General features: G+C 38.5%; 1 protein-coding gene across 1 annotated transcript; it reads left to right on the top strand.

Annotated features, from left to right (window-relative positions):
- Positions 1-436: 436 nt before the first annotated feature.
- Positions 437-24,418, top strand: LOC149792158 (dual oxidase maturation factor 1-like). Its single transcript, XM_089969538.1, has 9 exons — positions 437-606; positions 1,486-1,648; positions 1,998-2,055; positions 2,379-2,513; positions 13,303-13,359; positions 14,337-14,490; positions 15,139-15,350; positions 15,991-16,184; positions 23,142-24,418. Exons 1-9 carry the CDS (start codon positions 437-439, stop codon positions 23,310-23,312), a joined length of 1,314 nt encoding a protein of 437 aa, XP_089825664.1. The 3' UTR covers positions 23,313-24,418.
- Positions 24,419-24,994: the final 576 nt, after the last annotated feature.

Below are 24,994 nucleotides of genomic sequence, written 5' to 3'. Positions count from 1 at the left end.
TTGATGAGACAGACAATGAAACATGTGGATAGAGATAGCTTTAATGAGACAGACAATGAAACATGAGGGTCCAAATATAGCGTTGATGAGACAGACAATGAAACATGTTGATAGAGATAGCTTTAATGAGACAGACAATGAAACATGAGGATTAAAATATAGCGTTGACGAGACAGACAAGGAAACATGTGGATTAAAAGATGGCCTTGATGAGACAGACAATGAAATATGTGGATAAAGATAGATTTGAAGGGACAGACAATGACACATGTCGATAAAAAGATAGTCTTGATGAGACAGACAAGGCAACATGTGGATTAAAACATAGCGTTGATGAGACAGACAAGGACACGTGTGGATTAAAAGATAGCCTTAATGAGACAGACAATGAAGCGTGTGGATTAAAAGATAGCCTTGATGAGACAGGCGATAAAACATGCGGATAAGAGTAGCTTTGATGGGACGGACAATGAAACATGTCGATAAAAAGATAGTCTTGATGAGACAGAAAATGAAACATATGGATATAAAGATAGCCTTTATGAGACATATAAAACATGTGGATACAAAGATAGCGTTGAGGAGACAGACAATGAGACATGTGGAGTAAATGATATCCTTGATGAGCTAGACAATGAAACATGTGGATTGAAAGATATCCTTGATGAGACAATGAAAACTGTGGATTAAACGATAGCCTTGATTAGACAGGCAATGAAACATGTGGATAAAGATAGCCTTGATGAGACAGACAACAAAACATGTGGATTAAAATATAGCCTTGATGAGACAGACAATGAAACATGTGGATAAAGATAGCCTTGATGAGACAGACAATGAAACATGTGGATAAAGATAGCCTTGATGAGACAGACAATGAAACTTGTGGATAAAGATGGCCTTGATGAGATAGACTGAAACATGTGGATAAAGATAGACTTGATGAGACAGACAATGAAACATGTGGATAGAGATAGCCTTGGTGGATTATTAACCAGAAGGGTGCGGGTTCGATTCCTACAATGGAATCAATCCTGATCAGTTACCGTTATTTGTTGTTGGGCAAGGTACTTTGTCCTATTTACCATGGCACTATATAACCTTACAGTGGGGCTTGGACGTAAAACAAATCAAAACAACAAACCAAACCTATATGGACAGAGATACATACACCTAAACAGCAAACAACACCAAAATGCACAACGAGAGACACCTAAACAACTAACGGGTATTCAGACAGATGGCCCAAAAAGAACCACAGCAAGAGACGTATAGGCGAATAAGACGACATAGTCCGACAGAGGTGTAGAAACCTAAATGACAGACGGATCATAGACAAACGGACACAAGAAAAGGACTGTTTTATTTGCATGATGCATAAACAGAAACCTGAACAAAATGTAGATGCCATTTGAAAGTGTTCTGACAATTCCTTGAAGATAAAACAAACATAAAGATGCTATACATTTGTTTTCTTCATTGCAGCATGGCGTGGTTTAAGGCGTTCAGAAATGAATTTGGTTACGCGTATTACGGTGAACAGCGGATGCCAGCTATGTTGGATATTCCCCTAACTGTTGTCATCTATGTTTGCTTGTGTATATCGATTGCCTTTCTGATAGCCGCTGCTGGAATTAAAGGAAAAGAGGTTAGTTAACTGTATCGAGATCAAAGTACCAAACAATAGACTAACCAGCTAAACAATCCACAAGACATCTTGCTAGGAAACCTTGCAACCAAGCAACACACCCTGCCTATCAATCAATCTACAATGTTACCTAATAATGTATACATGTGACATGAACATGGAGGTTAGCAGCAAGATTATTTTAATAAAAACGTTTCTGATATATAGGCATCTAAATTGTCATTTAAATAATATTTCAGCAAAAGATGTCTTTGTAGAGTACATCTGAGATTTCTCTATATCGTAAATTCATTAGCATTTGTACAAAACGTCAATACGTATTTGTTTATAAATGAATTTTACGTTTCAGAGATGGTACACTTTAATTCGCCTAGGATACAGTTTACTAATTGGATCAGTTATTCTTGGTAAGCCCACTCTCTCTCTCTCTCTCTCTCTCTCAATGAAAGCAGGACCCATATCACAACAACAAATAGATTTAAACTTATTTTATTTTCAGAAGATTTTAAAGTAGAGTAAGAGCCACAGGAAACCATTAATTCAAACGAATTCAGTTAGTTTCAACACTCAGATAAAATTTATTAAAGCGAAATCTTTGCAAATAACTCGTTTTGATTATGTTAATTATCTTCAAATGATTATCATCTTCATCAGTATCGTCATTTTCTTTTCACTCATTTTTATTATTATTATTAATATTAATATTATTATTATTATTATTATTATCCAGTGAGCATTTTCGGGCATTCCTGGCAGGTTGCATATAAAGATATCAAAGCACCGTACATCTACAGATCGGATAGCTATATTGACGGCAAGATTGGCATTAGGATTGGTCTTTATACAGTCAATATAACTCTGTCAGGTAAATTAAATTATGTGCATGAATATATGGGTGTGTTGCATGATATAGATTGCATAAATATGGAACACCACTATAACGCGGTTAGTTGCGACACTAATTCCGATATAACGCGATTTGACTAAGCTTAATAGAAGCATATTATTGTTTCTAGTTAATACGTGTTAGTGTATTGAGTTAGTGGTATTGCTATCAGCTATTGCATATTAACGCATGTGTTTGGTTTAGAGGTAATTTTTCCAGCTATTGGTTGTCAGTGTGCATGTTTAAGCCAGATATATTTGTACCATCTATTGCGAATTTACATGTATATTAAAGCTGGGGATTTTGTAACTAGCTACTGTATGCTAATGTGTATTTTTAAGTTAGAAATATTGTTACTAGCTATCGTAGCCAGTAGTTCCCCGTGGGCTCCTCACCGGGGTTTCCCTGGTTCTCCTTCGGCTAGTTACACTGGCCGCCATGGTTATAGACTAACAAGCTTTCTCACATACTCAACACTAGTGGAGCCCTAGACGAGAAACCACGCGGCCAGATGTGAATGGCATCCCATTTCTACCTGCAGATTTCAGGCCTTCCATTCTGCTGGCAGTCATGAGTAAGTGGCTGATACTTGGCCCATGAATGGCTGATGCTTGACTCATTTCCTCTCAAGGGCTTCAGCCATTCTGGATTCCTAGGCAACTGTCATTTCAAACTAAATCACTTGCTTGATACCTAATGACAACTACAGCACAATATCAGGTCTGAAATCGATGTCATAGTTACCCCTTAGGAACTTAGCTGTCCCTTTATATCTTCCTGTATTTCCCTATTAAGAGATGCTGACTATATGGCTCTTGATTCAGTCGTTTGCCTTTGTTCCTTGCCGCTTCTCCCAAACCTGATGTATGTAGATCCGCTTTTCACTCAATGTTTATTCGACCTGGCTATATCCATACTGGCAGCAATCTCAGCTAGCATTCCAGGTCTTTCACGTTTTCTCTGAGGTCACTCAACCGCCTTCTGTTTTCGTCCACTGCATTGCGATATTGTATTCTTTAGCCGCCGGAGCTCCGATCTCACAATTGCAACTTGTCTAAATCTGTGGTTTTCTTTGGTATTGTATTTCTCGGCCTCTTCTCTTGACGTAGTGGCCTAGTGGTTAGATCGTCTGTCTCGGATGCGGAAGGTTGCGGGTTCGAACCTCGGCCGAGTCATAACAAAGACTTATAAAAATTGCATTAACTGCCGCCTCGCTAGGCGCTCAGCATTAAGATGTTAGTGTTAGGACTGGTTGGACTGGTGTCAGAATAATGTGACTGGGTGGGACATGATGCTTCATTTCTTCTGCATGTTGCCCCAGTGCTATACGTCACTATGAATTACTACACTGCAGATATCGTGCGAATATGACTGAAAAATTGTTAAAGCTACGTTAAAAATCCAAATCACACACAACGCACTCACACATACACACACACTGATTCTTTTCTATTTCAATCCTATCCTTTCTCATACTTTAAATGATAATCTACCTTTCTGAAAACCTTGTTCTGCAAATGCTACTTCTTATAGTTGGTCTTCATCTAATTCAAGCACTTGGCGTGCTGGATTGTTTGAACTCGCAGCTTATTTCACTCCATGTTCTGCTGAATAACGCTTTCTTTTACCGCTGTAGCCATTCCCTGTGTATTCAATTTTGTCTCCCGTTCAAGTCCTTCGAAACATCTATATAATTCACAATCTCGCTGAACTAGTTTTCGTCATCTGTCACATGGAAGTGCTGCAGACTGCGGTATATATCATGGTCCATCTTTCCCTCCGTCTTTCCAGGTTGCACCGTGTGTTGTACTAGATTTAGGATCCGAGCAAAGCCCAGTTTGGTACGGAGCGTTATAAGCAACCTTTCGTTTTTCACGTTTTTCATAACTTTGGCCATTGGATGCATTATTACTCTGGCTCTTTTTCAGTTGATCTAGCATGTTTGCCCCCGTGATCTGGCTGTTAATCTTTCATCTTTCCAGCTCTCGCATGACCTTCAGGGTATGTCATAACATCTATATTACAGTCCTCACCCTCCTTGATTTGAAACAAAATACCATGATATTTTACTTCACCGTCTCCAGCATGTATTTAGCATTCATGAAACAGCCATACTGTGGTTCAAGTCCTACTTAGTCAACAGGACACAAGTTGTGCCTCAAAATAGAATACACTCCAGCCCAGTTAATCTATGTTGTGGTGTTCAAACAGGGGTCTGTTCTTGGACCTGTTCTCTTCATTATATACACTCAGCCACTCTCAAGTGTCATAGCTCATCATCCAGTGTTTCACCAATTGTACACTGATGACACCCAAATATACAAATCTAGCCACCCAACTGAAGCTGATGCTACCATCCAAGGCGTAGAGAGGTGCATTTCTGATGTGAAATCATGGATGCCATGTAACAAGTTGCAGATGAATAATGATAAAACTGAGACCATTCTGATCACAACACAGACTTTCTCATTCACATCATTACCTCAAACAATAAATATCAGCAACACCAACATTAAATTCACACAGTCAGTATGAAACCTAAGTGTTACTCTGGACAGTACTCTCACATTGCACCAACATGTCACGAACATATGCAAGGCTGCATATCTTGAGCTGTGATGCATCAGCTCCATTCGCAAATATCTTTCAGTTGATCCCACTAAAACACTTGTGTGTTCATTGTAACAAGATAACCGGGTGGGATATCTCGGATTAACAACAGAACACGTTTTGACGACACAGATATATGGTTTAATGTGGCGATTTATATGAGTAGTGGATTATGAAGATGTGTGCGTATTTATAATCCAAATATTGGATCTATTTAACAAAAAAACGCACAGTTTCAAAGATGAAAAAAAATATACAAATAAATTTAGTTCAGTAACCCTAAAACACATGATAAATGATTTCACAAATGATTCAATAATGGAAAGATGAATATAGTTCACTCAAATAGTAAACAATGTAAGTCTTTACACATAGTAAAAAAAATGTATTCGCTCAGGTAGCGAAATTATGTCACTAAACAAGAACGGATATACAATCTATCCTTCCAGTCCTGAATAATACACTGGGTCTTACTAACCCAAAATTAGCATACAGCTAAAAATACATGTGTGGAGATGCACTCCGTCACCCGTGCACCTTATCCCCTCCACAGCTCCTCTGAATCAATTCCACAACCAATATAGACTCCGGACCCTCGGAATACTATGATCACTTGAAACATTAGACCCTCCGGACCCCCTGGTCTTTTGACGGCTCTACAGCTGGGTCACCTTAGTCCCTCTGGACCCTCCGGACGCTAGACATTAGACGCTCCGGCACCTTAAACGCTCCGGACACACGGACGTTTCTACCCTCTGACAACACCGGACACCCCGGATATTCCTACCATCAAAACACTCACTCAGCCCTACAGCTGGAGTTGTGCGAATCCTTTTAGCAGGCCGCTTGCTGACAAAACCATTAGTATTGTCAAGGTCCTTTACATGTAGTAACGTATTTATACCTTTAGAATTTTCGTTATTCTTTATCGAAGGCACCTTGCACGTGTGGCACAGGACGAATAGTACTCACGATTTCGAAATACATAGACCATATTATAATCACCCTCGGGTATCGTTGTACAGAGAAAAGAAACGAAACCCGAGTACATGTATTTAATTAACAACATTTACACCATTCCGTGACAATACCTCCCCCCTAAAAAAAAGTGGTATCACTTTTAGAACAATCACGGAATGTGAACAATGAATCATTATTAAAACTTCCAATTTTCAGACCGAACGAAATGATTGGCTAATTACACCCTACTTAAAAAATCAGCTCCCACATTTTCTGACCCTCGAATTGCCTCGATTCGAAAACTGTATGGTTGCAAAGACAACGCCCAACGCATCAATCTTGCATTGGTGACCTTTGCTTTATTCAAATAAAAAAGCGGCTGATGGTCCGTTTGCAAGGTAAACTCCCTCCCAAAAAGATATGTATGGAATTTCCCTATTCCCCATACTAAACCTAGGCACTCCTTTTCAATCACGGAGTACTTTTCCTCTCTAGGGAGCAATTTCCTACTTGCATAAGCAATGGGCAATTTCATCCCCCCTTGCTCCTGTAGCAAAACAGCCCCAAGACCCATATCGGACGCATCAGTCCTTAGTACAAAAGGTTTATCTATTTCCGGCAACTTTAAAATTGGTGCACTTACCAGTTTGTGTTTTAGAGTGTTAAACGCTTTTTCCTGGCATACACCCCATGAAACTTTATTCGGTTGCCCCTTCCTAGTCAAATCCGTTAATGGGCTGGCAATAGCCGAAAAGTTGGGGACGAATTTCCTGTAGAACCCGATTAGACCTAGGAAAGACCTTACTTGTTTTTTTGTCTCTGGTCTAGGGGCATCCCTGATTGCTCCTATTTTATCTGGATGAGGTTGCAACTGGCCTAGTCCACTTACCAGATGTCCCAAACAAACTGGAATACCCTATGCTACACTTAGTAGGCCTAACTGAAAGATTTGCAATGTGAAGTCTATCGAACAAATCCCGTAATACCTTAACATGTTCATCCCATGTATGCGTGTAAACAAAGATGTCGTCTACGAAGCTGTCGACGTTTTCCGTTCCGTTTAATAATTTGCGCATGAGACGAACGCACAACGCACCGGCGTTGACTAAACCGAAAGGCATAACTTTAAATTGAAACAGTCCTTTGGGAGTCGCGAATGCCGTTAACTCGCGGACATTATCGGCGATGGGTATCTGCCAATATCCCTTGCTTAGATCTAATTTGGAAATGTATTTATGACCTGCCAATTTTGAAAATACACTTTCCATATCTGGCATTGGTTCTGCATCAAATACGGTGATCTTGTTTAATTGCCGAAAGTCGATGCAAAACCGGTTGGTCCCGTCTTTCTTTCTGACTAACACCACGGGGGACGAGTATGGGGAGTTTGAAGGTTCGATCACTCCCTGGTCTAACATTTTCATCACTTCTTCGCTGATTGTCTCCCGTACATTAAAGGGTATCGGATATCCTTTAATCCTGATAGGCTCAGTGGTATTCAATTTGATCTCGTGTCGAGTTAGACCCGTACAGCCTGGTCTGTCCGTGAACACATCTGGATATTTGGACAAAACCTCCATAATCTGTGTACGTTGACCCTCCGATAACTCAGGGCATACATTTATCTGGTCAATACTTTCTTTACCAACGTCCATGGGGTATTCAAGGGGTATTTCTGTGCTGGAGACGAATTCCGCTTCGTCACCAGACCTATCCTCTATCACCGCAACGCATACTACATTCAAAATCCCTTTATTAATCGTTTGTCCAGGTCTCGCTACGTAGAGTTTAAGCATATTGGCATGAAATGTCTTGGACTTCCCCTCCATATCAATGATATAATCCATTTCGCCTTTCACCTGTCTGACTTCATATGGCCCTTTCCATTGGACTAGCAGCTTGTTGTTATTCGTTGGGAGAAGCACCAACACTTGATCGCCTACGTCAAACTTTTTACTCCGAGTGCCTCGGTTGTAGTACTTGGCGTACCTACGACTAGATTTCGCGAGTTCGTCTTGCGCCATTTGACAAGTACTTTCTAATCTTTCGCGCAAATCAACTACGTAATGGTATGTGGTCTTAACTTCTTCGTCCGCGACCTCGTCTGTCCACAGTTCACGAAGTATGCGCATAGGACCACGAACTGTCCTACCGTACAGTAGTTCAAACGGGGAGAAACCCAAGCTTTCCTGAGGAACCTCACGATATGCGAACAGAAGGGCGTTCATATATCTATCCCAATCCTTCGGTCTTTCCGCACACATTCTCCGCAACATTTGCTTCAATGTGCCGTTGAATTTCTCGACCAATCCATTGCACATAGGATGGTAAGGTGTTGTGCGTAACTGTTTAAGGGACAACAACCTACTAATTTCTGCCATAAGATCTGAGGTGAATTGCGCTCCACAATCCGTAAGAACTTCTTCGGGCACTCCGACCCTGCTGAACATGTCTACGAGCGCTTCGGCTACACGTTCGGTTTCAATTGATGGTAAAGCTATGGCGTCTGGATATCTGGTAGCGTAATCTACCAGTGTCAAGATGTATCGGTTTTTCCGATCTGTATGCGGAAATATTGGTCCTACAATGTCGATGGCTACTCGTTTGAACGGAGTATCTATCAAGGGCATCTGACCTAACGGTACTCTAGTTACCCTGCCTTTAGAGATCGTCTTCTGGCAAACGTCGCACGAGCGACAGAACCGCGCTATGTCGCTATTGACGCCAGGCCAATAAAATTCTCTTAATACCCTATCCGTTGTTTTCTTTACGCCTAAATGACCTGCCATACTCGACTCGTGCGCGACCTTTAATACATGTGCCCTAAATTTCTGGGGAACCACTAATTGCAAGAACTTCCTATCCGATGTAGAGTATTCCCTGTACATTAAACCCTTTCGAACAAGGAATTTAGAGGAACCCCCGTTCTTACACTTTCTCACGGTACCCGTTAATGCCTTCTCAGAGGTTGCACGTAAAGACGCGTCACGTTTTTGCTCATTTTGGAATTCTTCGCGGGATATATCAGTAATGGCTTCCGGTACTTTTAACTTACGCAAAGGTTTATTTTCCTCCTTTACCTGAGCCCTAGTTTGCACTGCCTGGATGATAGGGAATCGGAAGTCTGCTATGGTTGGAAGTCTAGAACCCGGTACGTTGCCAATCGTCAGTTCATAGATCGGGTTGGCTACGCATAAAGCTTCCACAGTCCCGGTCAAAAAAGGTGTATCTATCATTATCCTTGCAACTGGAACGTGGTCGATTGTCTGGTCAAGCAACATGCAAGGTGATTTAACCCCAAGCAATTGATCATCGCGGACTAAGCTCCGTTTCACGACTACAGTAGTGCATCCCGTGTCTCGTAGAACGGTGACTTCTTGTCCGTTAACAGTGCCGTTTGCGGTCGGCACCCGTGCCTCTGGAAAAATACACGTGCCGATTGATTGGATCACATCGCGACTGGTCTCTGAACGCACCGCCGGTTCACGCACCGCTTTCCGCTTAACTTGCTGGGAAACATTAAGTTTTCCATTTACCGATCTTCTGCCTCTAATGGCTACCGCTACTTTCTGGACTGGTCCCTTCCGCTTAGGACAATAGTGGGAGATATGACCCACTTCCTTGCAAATGAAACATTGCATGTCACTCCGCTTTCCCTGGTTACTCCTACCAGATTTTTCAGGTTCCCTGGGTTTTCTGTCGTTGACCTGATTCCCACCTTTGACATCTCGCGTGATGACATTCTGCGAACCTCCCCGAGCTTCGGCGAACAAATCCGCCTGTGTGGCCATTTCATGTACATTTGTGAAGGATCTTTCCTTCAAGAATAAATATAACTCCTTGCCACAAGTTGTTAACAATTGGTCACGAAGCAAGAAATCGACAAGACCCTCAAATGTCTTGACGACTTTACCACATTCCACCCATCGCTGCAAATAATTGCAAGTCCTACTGACGAACTGTGTGAATGTTTCGCCTCTATCTGGTTTACTATACTTAAACTTCTTGCGAAACCCTTGCTCGGTTAGTTCATATTTCTTGAGAAGTGCCTCTTTCAACACGGGGTAATTGAGCTAATCGGCCGTGGATAAACGCGAATACACGTCTAACGCTTTACCTTTCAATAACGCGCTAAGATGGAGCGGCCAATCGTCTTTCTTCCATTTTTGTACCGTAGCATACCTCTCGAACCTATTTAGATAACTATCCATATTATCTTTATCGTCTTCAAATGGGGGCAATTTTGGACCTCTCAGTTTAACATCATGTTCCCCCTGTTTTTTAGCTTGCAATAGCTCAGAATTTCTTAGATGTTCCCTCTGCCGATTTCTATCTTCCATCTCTAAAGTTTCTAACCTTACCTGTTTTTCCCTTTCTAACTTCTCCCTCTCTGCTTCCCTTGCCCATTCTATCCTTTCCCTCTCAGCCTGTTTCTCTAGTTCTATCTTACCCTTCTCTAATTCTATCATTTCCTTCTGGGTTTCCCTTTTTTCCCTTTCTATTTGTTGTTCCCTTTCAAATTTTTCCCTTTCTGATTCCCTCTCAGCCTGTTTCTCTAGTTCGATCTTACACTTCTCTAATTCTATCATTTCCTTCTGAGTTTCCCTTGCCTTTAATCTTTGATCCCTCTCCCGGGCTTGTTCTTCACGAACGAAATTTCTAAGGGACTCCCCCTCATAACCAAACTGTTTCCCCAGTTCTACCAGTTCTTTCATAGAAGACATTTCAAAAGTTTGGTGGTGACCAACCTTAAAGTGCAGTTGTATACAAAACACGTAATTACCACAAACCGTATTTTCTTTCACGAAATGCAACAAAAATATTAAATACAAAAAATAAAGTAATATTAGGTATCTACCTAACCTTGGTGCTTTGTCAAACGCATCTGAAACACACAGAAAGCATACAAATATAATAAAACAATTTCAGTGCTCTGTTATATCCGAAATGATCCCACTTCTGACACCATTTGTAACAAGATAACCGGGTGGGATATCTCGGATTAACAACAGAACACGTTTTGACGACACAGATATATGGTTTAATGTGGCGATTTATATGAGTAGTGGATTATGAAGATGTGTGCGTATTTATAATCCAAATATTGGATCTATTTAACAAAAAAACGCACAGTTTCAAAGATGAAAAAAAATATACAAATAAATTTAGTTCAGTAACCCTAAAACACATGATAAATGATTTCACAAATGATTCAATAATGGAAAGATGAATATAGTTCACTCAAATAGTAAACAATGTAAGTCTTTACACATAGTAAAAAAAATGTATTCGCTCAGGTAGCGAAATTATGTCACTAAACAAGAACGGATATACAATCTATCCTTCCAGTCCTGAATAATACACTGGGTCTTACTAACCCAAAATTAGCATACAGCTAAAAATACATGTGTGGAGATGCACTCCGTCACCCGTGCACCTTATCCCCTCCACAGCTCCTCTGAATCAATTCCACAACCAATATAGACTCCGGACCCTCGGAATACTATGATCACTTGAAACATTAGACCCTCCGGACCCCCTGGTCTTTTGACGGCTCTACAGCTGGGTCACCTTAGTCCCTCTGGACCCTCCGGACGCTAGACATTAGACGCTCCGGCACCTTAAACGCTCCGGACACACGGACGTTTCTACCCTCTGACAACACCGGACACCCCGGATATTCCTACCATCAAAACACTCACTCAGCCCTACAGCTGGAGTTGTGCGAATCCTTTTAGCAGGCCGCTTGCTGACAAAACCATTAGTATTGTCAAGGTCCTTTACATGTAGTAACGTATTTATACCTTTAGAATTTTCGTTATTCTTTATCGAAGGCACCTTGCACGTGTGGCACAGGACGAATAGTACTCACGATTTCGAAATACATAGACCATATTATAATCACCCTCGGGTATCGTTGTACAGAGAAAAGAAACGAAACCCGAGTACATGTATTTAATTAACAACATTTACACCATTCCGTGACATTCATTAGTACTTTCAACACTGGACTATTGTAATTCAATTATGTCTGGTTCATCACAATATCTACTCCAGAAACTTTAAAAAGTTCAAAACACAGCTGCTTGGATCATACTTAGAGTACCACAATCAGAGCACACCTCCCCGCTGCTCTGTACCCTACACTGGCTATCCATTCGATCTAGAAGCAAACACAAAATTTGTTCTCTGTGCTACGTTTCACTGACGGACTCCAGTCCAACATACCTATCCAACCTCACCCACGTGTACACACCAGCAAGATACTTACACTCCTCTTCTGACAATTGTATACTCATTATCCCCACCATGAAAACGAAGTCATATGGACAACGTTGTTTTGCATACGTGGAATGAATTGACCATTGAACTTAGACACAAAGACACAGTGATCCCATTCAAGAGTGCTCTTAAAACTCACTTATTTCGACTGCAAGAACAAACTTAAAGACCTAATAATGTTTCCTACTTTAAATATTTTCGGCATGTTTTTTATGTTTTCTAATTTCATGGTGTTTGGTTTTTTGTAATCATATCATTATATATATTTTTATGTTATAGGTGTTGTCTAATGTTGTAAAGCGCTTATAGCTTCTAAAGATTAGGCGCTCTACAAAGTCCTCATTATTATTATTATTATTATTATTATTATTATTATATATATATATATATATATATATATATATATATATATATATATATATATATATACACACACACACACACACACACACACACACACATAGATGTAGGTTTCTGCTTTACAGAAGTTGTACTCTGGGGGTCCCGAGTGGCTGAGTGGTTTAAAGCGCTCACTGTTCCGGATCACTGTCATCTCACCTCTGTATGCTTGGGTTCGAGTCCAAGGCACAACTAGCCTGGGTACGTGGGAAAGCCTGCCAGTAGTTTCTGGTGGGTCGGTGGTTCTTCCCTGGGTTTTCCAGGGTTCTTCCTCCACCAGTTATACTGGTCACCATGTATAGCCTGTCTTGTGCTGAAAAATGTCGTTAAACCGTACAACAACAACAACTTGTACTCTGGCTTGCTAGGCCAACATATATCGTAACAAGAAGATTAATGTGCAGACTCCAGCATTTTTTCAAGCAAACACCATTTCAGTAAGCTAAATTTAATTTAACACTACATGTATGAGGAGTATTATTCCCTTGATAACGATTATTCATAACTTTTTTATTAGCAGGCGATTTTGAAGGAAACAAAGTAGATTACAACGAAGAAGTTTTGTTAGAAAACAGTACGTATACGTAGTTTTTATCATTTTACCGATGTAATGAATAAGACCTATATATTATTCAGGAATATTTCTTTCTCCAAAACTTCAGTCATAAATCCATAGTTTTAACAAGTTCATATATATATATATATATATATATATATATATATATATATATATATATATATATATATATATATATATATATATATATAATTATATTAGACGCAAATAGTTATTCAGTTAAAATATTTAGTAGGGTTAGATTATTGTGCATTTTTGTTTATTTATTATCTTTGATCACCGACGAGATGCTTTGCAATTAGAATCGGGTCCTAATCATATATTGTTAATTATTAGAAATGAAGTGTTTACATGGAAGCAATTATCCATAATAAATATATACCGTGTATGGAAACGAATAAAGTACAACAATGCTGGTTCAGTCTATTATACCGCATTTGTGTGTGTGTGTGTGTGTGTGTGCGTGTGTGTGTGTGTGTGTGTGTGTGAGTGAGTGAGTGAGTGAGTGAGTGAGTGAGTGAAAGACAGATCACTCCGGAGACCTTGTAGTTGGAGCGTCCGCCTCGGATGCGTGAGGTCGTGGGTTCGATCCCCGGCTGAGTCATACCAAAGACTTACAGAAATTGTACTAACATCTGCCTCGCTTGGCGCTCAGCATTAAGAAGCTAGTGTTAGTACTGGTCGGCCTGGTGTCAGGATATGGTGACTAGGTGGGACATCATGCTATATGTCTGCGACATGATGCCCCAGTGCTAGTCATCTCTATAAATTGCCACACTGCAGACATCGTAGCGATATGTCTGAATAATTGTTAAAGCTACGATTAAAAATCGTGTGTGTGTGTGTGTGTGTGTGTGTGTGTGTGCTTTTACTTGTATTTACATTGATATGTAATAATCTTTTGAGGCAATACATGATCACGTAATAAGGTTTTCGTTTCTTATTTAAACAATAAGCTTATCATTTATTTGCAGTTAATGGACCTGGAAAAGAACTGTACAATGCGCTGGACCGTGGTCTCCCTCACCCAATTTTGATGGTCTTGGAGCATTTCGACATCGACGAGGGAGGTCTCCGATTCGGCCGAAGCTGCAAAATGGCCGGACACTTTGCTGGAATTCTTTTATGGTAAATATTTAGAGTACTATTTCTTAATTCGACCGCTTATCATTAATTGTAAATTATTTCAAGAAATAAAAATGCTGTCTGGAAGCGTCCATAGTCGTACTACCTCAAATCTGTATGCATGAAGTAACCGTGCCGTATGACAAATATTTTTCGAGCGAATAGTTTTAAACTTATTTTGGACCATTGATTAGCTTTAATCTTTAGAAAATCACTTTCCGGTTAAACAAACTTTGCACTAGAAAACGAAACATTCTTTATACATTAAATTGATTAAAATTTATTCGGAGATATGGTTTGTAAAGTTGACAATATTTGCCACTACAAGTGCTACCATTTTAATACAGGAAAATGGATAATAAAGACCAATTAATAGGTAATTGGTAGTTTATATTTTAAACAATATTGTGCAAGTTTGTCATTTGAGTTAGGCCGTTTAACGAAAGGCCGTAACCGGTATTGATGATATAGTAATTCAAAGATTTTAGAAATAAAAAATTGAGGATAACGATATGAAACTTGCAATTTTGGAGGATTGCCGGTGTGCCATTTTTAAAAATATCTTTTCATTAAAATAGGGACCAACATAAATTTGAAGAAAAAAAAACCCATGAGAGAAAACTTTGACAAAGTATATCTCTTTCACTTTAGGACGGCTTTCGCCTTTTGGATCGCATCAAACATAATTCTTTGTAGCGTAGTTTGGAATGGGGCGGTCTGCTTCACTGTATCGGGAGTGTGCATGATTCTAGCTATAGTGGTGTACCATCATCTGAATCCATCCTTGGGGTTCAGGCTGCCAGGATCCCAAGGGGACGTGCATCTACGCTACGGCTGGTGTCTCTTGTCTAATCTGATTTTAGGTAAGTAACAGACTTAGGTTAGATGATTGATTGGTCAGTTTCTTATATGATAGATTGATAGATTGATCAAATGACTGAATGAGTCAATCAGCTAGGTTAATAATTATTCGGTTGATCAGTTGTTCCAGTTTGATCAAGACATTATATTATTGTTTGCATAACTGAAGGAATAACTCAATTAGTCGAGTAAGAGAGGCTTTTAATATGATTTGTTTGTTCCTTTGTTGGAGTGATTTATTGACTGATAGATAGGTCGTTTGCTTTATTGATTGATATATTGGTTGGCTGATTTATAGGCTAATTAAGTTATCAATGGACGGCTTGACAGATAGATGAAGAGGACGTTAAAGAAAAAAAAAACAACTAAATCGACGGATCTGTTGAATATTTCATAAATTCATTTTTTTTAAATCAATCAATTATTCATAAATACCTAACTAATTAATAGAGTGATATTAAGCTATAACTGAATAAAATAAAACAATATGTAACACGGTACATTTATTTGCGTACTTTTCCCTCATTGGATGGTGTTATCTATCATATGGGACACGTCTGGAGAAAGACAATCTTCAACATAATATGAAATTATTGCCATTTCATGCCACGTTATCACTCATATTTTGTCCACCTTTTGCAGGTATCATAACCACGTTGTTTGGAATCTTAATGATTCTAGCCGATTACAAGTATCCCAAAAAAGTCGCAGCTTTCTTTTTCCTGGAAACTGCTTTAGAAGACCACCATGAGGATTATACTTACAGATACCCCGTCCCTCTAGTGGAAAATAACAAGACAGGCAAATACTTTGCTGCTCCAATACAAGATTACAAGGTAGGCAGATAATGTGGACATTTAGTGCAAGAAAACATGGTGGGCAGATATTCTGCTGTATGATAACAAAATAGGCATATATTGTGATGCAACATAACAAGGTAGGCGTAGAATTAACGCTTAGATAAATAGCAGTCTCATTAAAATCAACATCTACAAGGTCAGGTCATGTTCGTTTGACCCGTTGGATCACTACTTATTTTTTTCTTGGTTTTCGGTTTGGTCTTGGACGGTATTGAGCGCGCGCCATTTTTATTACGATTCACCAATCAAAGTACAGCATTCATCTCTCAATTATAACTTTCATCTCTATAAAAGTAAAAAACATAATTGGGATCAAATTGCCAGCAACCAGCCCAAAACGAAATGCAACGCTTTATTTGGTAGGCGACTAATGTTTGCAAGATATATACCCAAAAACTCATTCTTTTTCCTCTGTGCAAATTTGAACTAATGTTACCAAAATGAAAACAAGATACAGTTCATCATTTATCAACATCGTCATTTGACCCCACTCACCTTTAGTCCCGGTCAACATTAACAAATATGATTCGGACTCGAGCCCTTTCAAATGTGACTTTTAAGTTTATCGAAACAAGTGTAAATAGAAGCTAAAATAAGTAGGCCACATTATAAGGCTAATATGTTATATAATATTGAACGTGGTTTAATGTAAAATCAATACGTGTTTGCGGTGCAGGTGAACACTCAAGTAAGTGCACGCAACGCTTCATCTTCGAGATGACAACATTATGTGGCCGTCCAACCGAGTTTGTATTGGCATAGTCGAATAAAATAATGATAGACGATTATATCGGCGTCAGATTAAATAATAAACAACTTCGAGTCCATACGAGTCGAAGTTCAATAATAAATATGGTGTCACCACATATGCAACCCGGTGAGCGCCATGTTCTTTTGTTAAATTAAGGTTAACAATTTCGTTTTCATGGGTGTGGCAACATCCATGCAAGTGCATCGCGCATAAGGGCACCACGAACATTCTTGACTGAATCAAGTAAATCATTTGGTTAATAGACGCGTGGCATTCTGCGTAATTGAAGGCCTTCTCCTGATCGTATTTATTGACTTATTTCTGGTAATCGAAGACCTTTTCAGTTTGTTTTTTATTCGTATGTGACCGCAATGAACTTTAAATCCATTTCTGATTATCCTCTGGCAGACAATATCAGCATGTTTTTGCAAACACCGCTGGAGTCCCTAACGCTGGAATCACTGCAAGAAATGGAAATATTTAACCGGTCTCATGCAATTGCATCACCTTTGAGTTAGATAAATGTATGATCACCGAGGTATTATTTCGTTCGGCCGCATTAATTGTATTTAGTTTGGGTAACCACTTTGGGACAATTCTAATTTTATTAGAGAAAGTTTTGATGTGACCCCACACATGTTAGTTTTTGCTGTTTTCTTTCCAAACTGGTTTTCACTAAGGTACACCTTCACTTGTGATATGACATTAATATTTAAAAAAAAAACAGGTTCAATTTCAGAAACTAACAACATTTCAACAGGCGCATCAAGGCCCCTCATTCAACCACCAGCGCCGTCCAACAACGAAGTCTTGTCAGAAGGAATCATTGCATAACATCGGTATCCGCCAGCAGGAGGCGCACCGACGGGTGCATATAAATAGATGTCGACAGCAGTTTTCTTGAATATTTCCATCTTTTCTAATGTAAAATAATAAATTGGGTTTAATTTACGAAATTATTGTTGTGAGATTTGTAAACCAGTGTATATGTTTCAATGTCGGTCAATATGCGACCACGAATTGTGATGTGTGCTTGCTATCTGGTTGTCTGTATAAATAGGTAAAATTTCTTCAGGGGGTTCCTGAAAGTTTAACCGCAGAAAAACTTAAATCGCTCCAAAGTGGTCAAATATTATCATGCCATTAGTTTGGTCATTATGTCGATTTACATCTTGAAGCGCTACGAATACATGTTTTGGAACAGCGAGATCATGTTGAATACTTATTTGGCATGTAAGCTGTCCCTGGATATTCCTTGGTGAGTGCGCATCTGTGGTACACGCGATAAACGAGAGGAATGAAGCTATTCCTGATTGCATAAAAGATAACGAACTTGATGGGTAATCCGTGAAGTGATTAGTACAGGCATCTACATTGTTAATATTGACATCATAACATACCAGGAGTACTTAATGTACACCAAACTACATCGTTAGCGTTATTCTTCCGAATTAATGTAACTATGTTCAATTCCAAAGATAACCTGGCCAAGATCTCTATAAATCCTAAATATTTAACGGAGGCATTGCATTGAAAACCGGAATGAGTCCCTTATGAGTTGCGAGCGACGCTGTGTAAATCCAAGGATGTAAATAGCATTGATACAAGAGATCAGAGGGGCACCAGGGGCATAAGGTCTGGCATCCATACCGGCAGGTCGTAGATCCTCAAAAGAATCCTGTATAATTTGACGAAATTTGCACCGTTTATGAGCCGCATTATTAGATGACTCTTTGATAAAAATTATTGATGGACCAGCTGTTCGTCGTTGTCGAAATTGATATTTCCTTTCCTTCGACCATATAACGTATGCTATTGGATAACACCTTATCATTGTTGAAACATTCAACTTGGTCATCAACACCTCAGTTAGCATGAACATTTTGTACAAGTTTTCTTTTAATTCCAGGAAGGCCTTTACTGAGGAAAAAAATCGGTGTGTCTTGCACCTCTTTTATTTTATTTTTATTAATGCCTCTAGCAGGGTATGAATAATACTGAAAATCTCTTTTACCTAAATCTATAAACAGAGGGGCACAACTATTAGATGCGGGATATGATGCATCTTTCATTTGGACCATTTATACATTATCGACTTTGTCATAATTAAATCGCTTTACCTTCCAACACCAATTCCCTTTACTATATTTGCAGTAGCGGACTATGCTTTTCGTTGTTGACTTGTATCCTAATCGATCAGTTGTTGAGCGGCCTCATTAATAATTTTACCAACAGCAGTCGGCATTATATCGCCAGTGGTTCATCAGGCTCTTGTCTTATTTCTTCCAAATGATCGTGTACGTGATTGACAAGTTCATGGAGGATCAAACATATTATGGACCGACTTAATCGCACACCTGGCGAATGATTATTTGCACATCAAAACGCACAATAAATATTAATGCAATCACGGAAGGCAGAGCGGATAACACGAATGGGTAACGCAACTTCTATCAGTTATACATGCACTAAATAATAAAATCACCAAGAAACCAGCAACCTTTATATTGGCGCTACTAAACAATGGGTGTTCCTTCGGATTATCGCTGTTGTCAAATTTCTCTAGCGAGTGCTTTTGTTGCGATATGAATAAACATCATCGGTAGTTATATGCATCGACAGTGATTCATTGTCGGTATAAAGCATCTTAACACAGTTTGATCTTGCAAATCCACCGTACATGAGCAGCTTTGACAAGTCATGTACTGATGAACCAGCATAAGTTTAGTCGACTTGAGCGCTTCTGCTTTTACTATAAACAGCACAAATGTCCTTCAACAAAGATGCTTAGTTGGAAATGAGCCTTCGAAGCTTTTCTTGTTCACTATCACAACAAGGTCGACTGGAATTCGTTTTTGAAAAGTTTCCATTGTTTTGCCAAATACGGAATGGTTTATGAGCTCAAAGAATATTTTCAAAGTCGCTGGTGGCCTTTGTTCTTTGATCTGCATTCATTTGTCTGTGTAGGGCCATTCAAGCTTGTTGGCGAAATCTAAGCACTCCATTGACATTACTTATACCCATTGTCTATCGCAATTACAACTGCAGATTTCGTACGTGTACCACATAATTATTTTTTTCATCCTTATATTTGAAACAGGCACGGTTGATTCATCAAATCTGCATCGGGCTGCGTTTGTAATTGTACACTGATGATAAGGTGACTACCACTCACGAGGTACTGACAACGCTCCTGGCGCCAGCGGAAGATCGCTATGAGCATGGTGAATTTCTTCGGGGTATTCTAAATCAACTTCAAAGAAGTATCCCTGGTCACTATTGCTGTTGTAATCGTGTACCTGATTTTGTATGTCAATATGTAGGAATCAATCCTCAAAAACCCACTAAAAGGTAAAGATTGTATCATTGCCAAATCATAGAGGTTTTAGGTGTAAAGGTACACGATGTAACTGTTCGGGACAGAGGAATCATACCCGTCTATATTTGGGTTGTTTGACTTGACATTGATATTACACCATGAAGTGAACACTCGATAAACAGCTGCATATTGATATCAGTAAGCAATTCCAGCTTAAGTTTGCCTTTTTACAGCCGTGCATCCCAAGCCATTCCTGGTGAGAGAAAATAATGCGCGGAACAGTCGCATAGTAATGTCTCAATATGCCTTAATCACATCAGCAATCAGAAGCACATCGGTGCGCAAATACATGTCGTGACAGTCATCCATATTTTTGCAATCAAATGCTGAACAAACTTTATTTACGTGGCGTAGTCGTTGCCAGAAATATCTTCAGGCGACAATACAGAAAGAAACAACGCTTCGATAGATGGCATTTGAGTATCAGAATTGATTGGGATACACGCCTTGTCTAGTTACCAGGTCATGCTTGTCTTATGTGCAATATGACGACGCCGTCTTTGTTGGCGAACATACTCAGCAACAAGTGATGCAATACAAAGGCGCTTTTTATGCTCAAATGTATCTAATAATGCATTTTTTCATATTTTCTTGCACCTTTTGGTATTCTTATATTGCGCTCACGTGCAAATATTTTCAATTGTTGTACCGTTGCATATGCAGGCGGTTGTAATTGATCAGGGCGACACTGATGCACAATTGGGGAGGTTCATTTGAAAAATCCAATAATTCAAGCATGTCGGATTTTAGCATAATATTTTGTATCTATATTCCATGCTGTTGCGCGAATGTTTCATCTGATGCACGGTTGGCATTTTTAGATACATATAGATATGAAAATCGCTCTGTAACTGAAAGTTCCATTGATAATGTTCATCAAGATTAGAAATGTTAATTATTTCCTCAAGATTTCCGATGTTAGACGGGTTTTCTCGACGGTGTTAACACGGTCAGACACCTTTGCAACAAAAGCTTCCAAATGTGTTGTAACCAATTTATTGATGGAGTGCACAATAATTCTAGGGAATAGATCCACATAGTCGGCATAGTTGATTTCATGATTTGAGACTCCTACACCTCATTTATTACGTAGTCTAGCATATGTGTCAACATGTAACACCAGCAAATGTGATTTACAGGGTTCGTAATAACAAGCCTTGCCACATAGGTCATATTTTCCCATGCACACGCCTTAGCGCAAATTACGTCTTAATGCCATTGAACGTCTTGAATCAAAACTCTCTCGTAAAATTCATCCGTGATTTTTCATCATACACGTTTTCGATTGATGGTGCTTCTGGCGTATGCGTTAGACAGAATATAAAGGGTCTTAAAACTGCTTGCAGTAGGTAGTATTCGACTGTACGGTCATTTGCCGTAAAAGACTTGATGCTTTTAAAAACAGATTGTTGATACGAGGAATCGTATCCTATCACAACTTGGTCGTCATTCACCATCGATGAAACATCCACGCGAAATATTTTTGATGTTTATATATAATGTTCTTTGCTTAGTATTTGGCTAAATAACTCCATTCTGGTTACTTGATCGTTTACCAAGAAATGGTAAACTAACGCGTAAATGTTTAATGGATCTTCATTTATGATATAATATCTCCGTAGGTTCTGCTTCTTTGCGCGGAAATCTTTTTTTAAAAAATAATTCACACAAAAGTGACATTCGTTTATTTATTTCATTATACTCTTCATAACTATTCACAAATGTTGTTTTTTTCTATTCCAAAAGCATTTTCTCTCATTTATGTATCCTAGCTGATTTTCTGTACTCAGGCTACATTCACATGGCGTTTCTATGTCATCGTCGTCATCATCATTAGCTGTACTCCACATTAGCGCCTTAACCATTTCTTGCACAATATCAAACAATGACCTTTCTTTTCTTCCTCAAACGTTTTACCAAGTTCCATTATTTGCTGTTCTAAGATGATTCCTACGTTAATTAATTTGTCACAAATGTTTAGAATATGTGTTCCTAAAATGTATACATCATTTCGGCCTCTTTGATAAATCGGTATCATGGATTCAAACGAAACAATGATTTATTCTTTGTTGTAACTTTTTTTGTATTCTCCAATCATACGGTTATATAATACAACGACTAAGTATGTCCATAAATTCTTTTAAATACTATTCGCATCTACCTGTGTAAATTTCGCCATTATATACTAAGATATTTATTTAATATCAAAATATTCTGTGACAGTTGGTACAAAAAATATTTCTCTGCCACACTGTAGTGCCATCAATAATATTATTTCTGAATCTTGGTGTGGTATCATTGCAAATGAGTAATATAATCCTGATTTAATACTTTACTGAGCAGTACCATAACAGAGGTTCTTGACGGTTACTGACTTTACCGCACAAGCTATCCGCTCATTTCTTATACTTAGCAGAAATCACCCATGCCAACTACTATGTCTTCTTTGGTATATTCATTGTTGACTAGAAGTTATTCTTTTATAACCCGTGTGTGTGCTCATGCAATCGCGTGTGTCCGCGAAATTCGCAAAAATCAAGTGATGGAGATAGTGACTGTGGCCTAAATAAACAAAACAAAAAAGAAAACGAAAAATCAACAAACAAAAAAAAAGACAAAAAATAATCTGCGACAGCAAAACGTCTAACCTTCTAATACCCTACTAATACCATCTCATAGTTGCAATAATCTATGCATATCATAATTTACGAGCATTCCTCTTCCAGCAATTTTTCTAAATACTCTTCTCTTTCTTAAACCATTATTTGGCGTTAATTCGACTTTATATTTGTTATTATTCCAGAATAACGAGGAACACCATACAACGACACTATACCGGTATCTGAAATATGGGTTTGATGCCAGTCTAAACCAAAAGAAAAGTACTATTTTCGGAGGTTCGGATAGGGATCTTTCGACCATAAACGGAAGTAATGGCGCATATAATCTCGGTCAGCGTTTCCCAGAATTGTAAAGGGCAAGCTATATTTAAATTCAGCCAATGACGTTGGACAATGAGATGCCCCATACAATGAAAAACAAACGAGGTCCTTACCGAACATATTGAATGACATTTGTGTAGATACTGCAATAAACGTCAACGATATGAGTACATGCTGATCTTCTGCCGCCGATGAATTTATCGACATAACAAATGGAGACATTATACCTGTCATTGCCCAGGCTGAAATAATATTCAAGCAAACAATGGTACAGAGGACACATATTTTGAAACATTTATAAACAACTGTTAAATTAGTGATGGAAGTGATACAGAAGCAGTCGAAAGAACGTTATAATGAATATGATTATACAAGGCAATTGTAACAAAATAAAAAGAATTCTAATGAAATCCTTCAAAAATATATTTTGCCGTTTTGAAAATTTGTTTTAAGCGTATTTGACCCATGGAACATTATAATGATTGCACAGTTACATGAACTATACCATAATATATGCAATTAAGCATACATTTCTGTCCAGACTGAATATAAAAAAAAACGTAATACGGGAATTTGGCTACAGACGCCATGTGACTCCATGACTTGTAATAAGAGCTATCATAGTCTTTCATGTTTTCCTGCTCGGGAAAATGACCCCTTCTTTCCATTCAGTATCCATATTGTTTAGAATTTCATCGTTGTTCAAAGCATATTTATTGAAGTATATTGTTAACATGAACGTTTGCCTTCCTTGGGTGTGAACATACATCATTACAACATTCATGAAAAGGTTTAGACAACCATTAGATATCGTTATTTATTCTACATATTTTCCATTGCTTCTTTGTCTTCTGTTTTTGTTTGCTTGTTTGTTTTGCTTACTTAGATTTATGGGTAAAAAAGAATGCATGTCATTGGTACTGTTTTTGGTTGAAAATATACGAAATGTGTGTTTTGTTTCTTTTTGTGTTGAAAGCATGTGAAAAATTTAGTGATCATTTGTTATCTATTCTACACATTGCGCAGATTCCTTCTTTGTCTTTATTATTTATTTTAGTTTCTTGTATTAGTTTTGTTTGTTGTGTTTCGTTTGCTTTGAATTAGGGATAAAATAAAGAATATATGATTAGTTTTAGTTTTGGTCGAAAAAGATATGGAATAGTTTTTGTTTATTCTAGTTTTGATGCGAGATGTTTCTTGTGTTTTCGTTCTTTCAAGAAAGAACATAGTATTCACCAAAAGTCTTTAGGGAAACGAATGACTGTATTCATCATTACATGTTTAAAGTTTTTTCTTAAACTCAAACATGCTGTGAGAGAATTAATACAAATAAAATACATTAGCTGTCCTATAGTGATTTTAATAAAAGAAATGCATTTGCGCATAATTCTGCTTTCACAAGTAATAGTGTGGCCGTTTTCGAAAAGACTATAATCACACTGATCGGATGGTACATGCGTTTGTGCGCAAATATACAAATGGACGTCAACAAAGCATAGACGGTCCCGAAGGAATGATATGTTAAGACTTAAATTATTCAGGCGGAACCTTGACATTGATGACCCCTTTTGCTCCAGTGAGGCACACAGCACATAACTTCAAATTATGATATACAAGTATGCCAAGATTTATACCTCACTCGTGTAAAAGTTACATCCAAATATCAATTATATAACCTACACTGGATTAATTTTGGGATATAACAGTCAGTTAT

Source organism: Sinohyriopsis cumingii, chromosome 9 (genome assembly GCF_028554795.1).
Source record: "Sinohyriopsis cumingii isolate HCF-2022 chromosome 9, ASM2855479v2, whole genome shotgun sequence".
Classification (NCBI taxonomy): domain Eukaryota; kingdom Metazoa; phylum Mollusca; class Bivalvia; order Unionida; family Unionidae; genus Sinohyriopsis; species Sinohyriopsis cumingii.
Note: the sequence above shows the minus strand (reverse complement) of the source record. Positions and strands in the feature narration are given on the sequence as shown.

Excerpts from the sequence above, each read along its gene's own strand:
- LOC149792158 (XM_089969538.1), top strand. The coding sequence starts at position 437 with ATGCGGATAAGAGTAGCTTTGATGGGACGGACAATGAAACATGTCGAT. Across the intron at positions 1,649-1,997 it reads CTGGAATTAAAGGAAAAGAG|AGATGGTACACTTTAATTCG; the intron begins GTTAGTTAACTG and ends TTTACGTTTCAG. Across the intron at positions 14,491-15,138 it reads TTTGCTGGAATTCTTTTATG|GACGGCTTTCGCCTTTTGGA; the intron begins GTAAATATTTAG and ends CTTTCACTTTAG.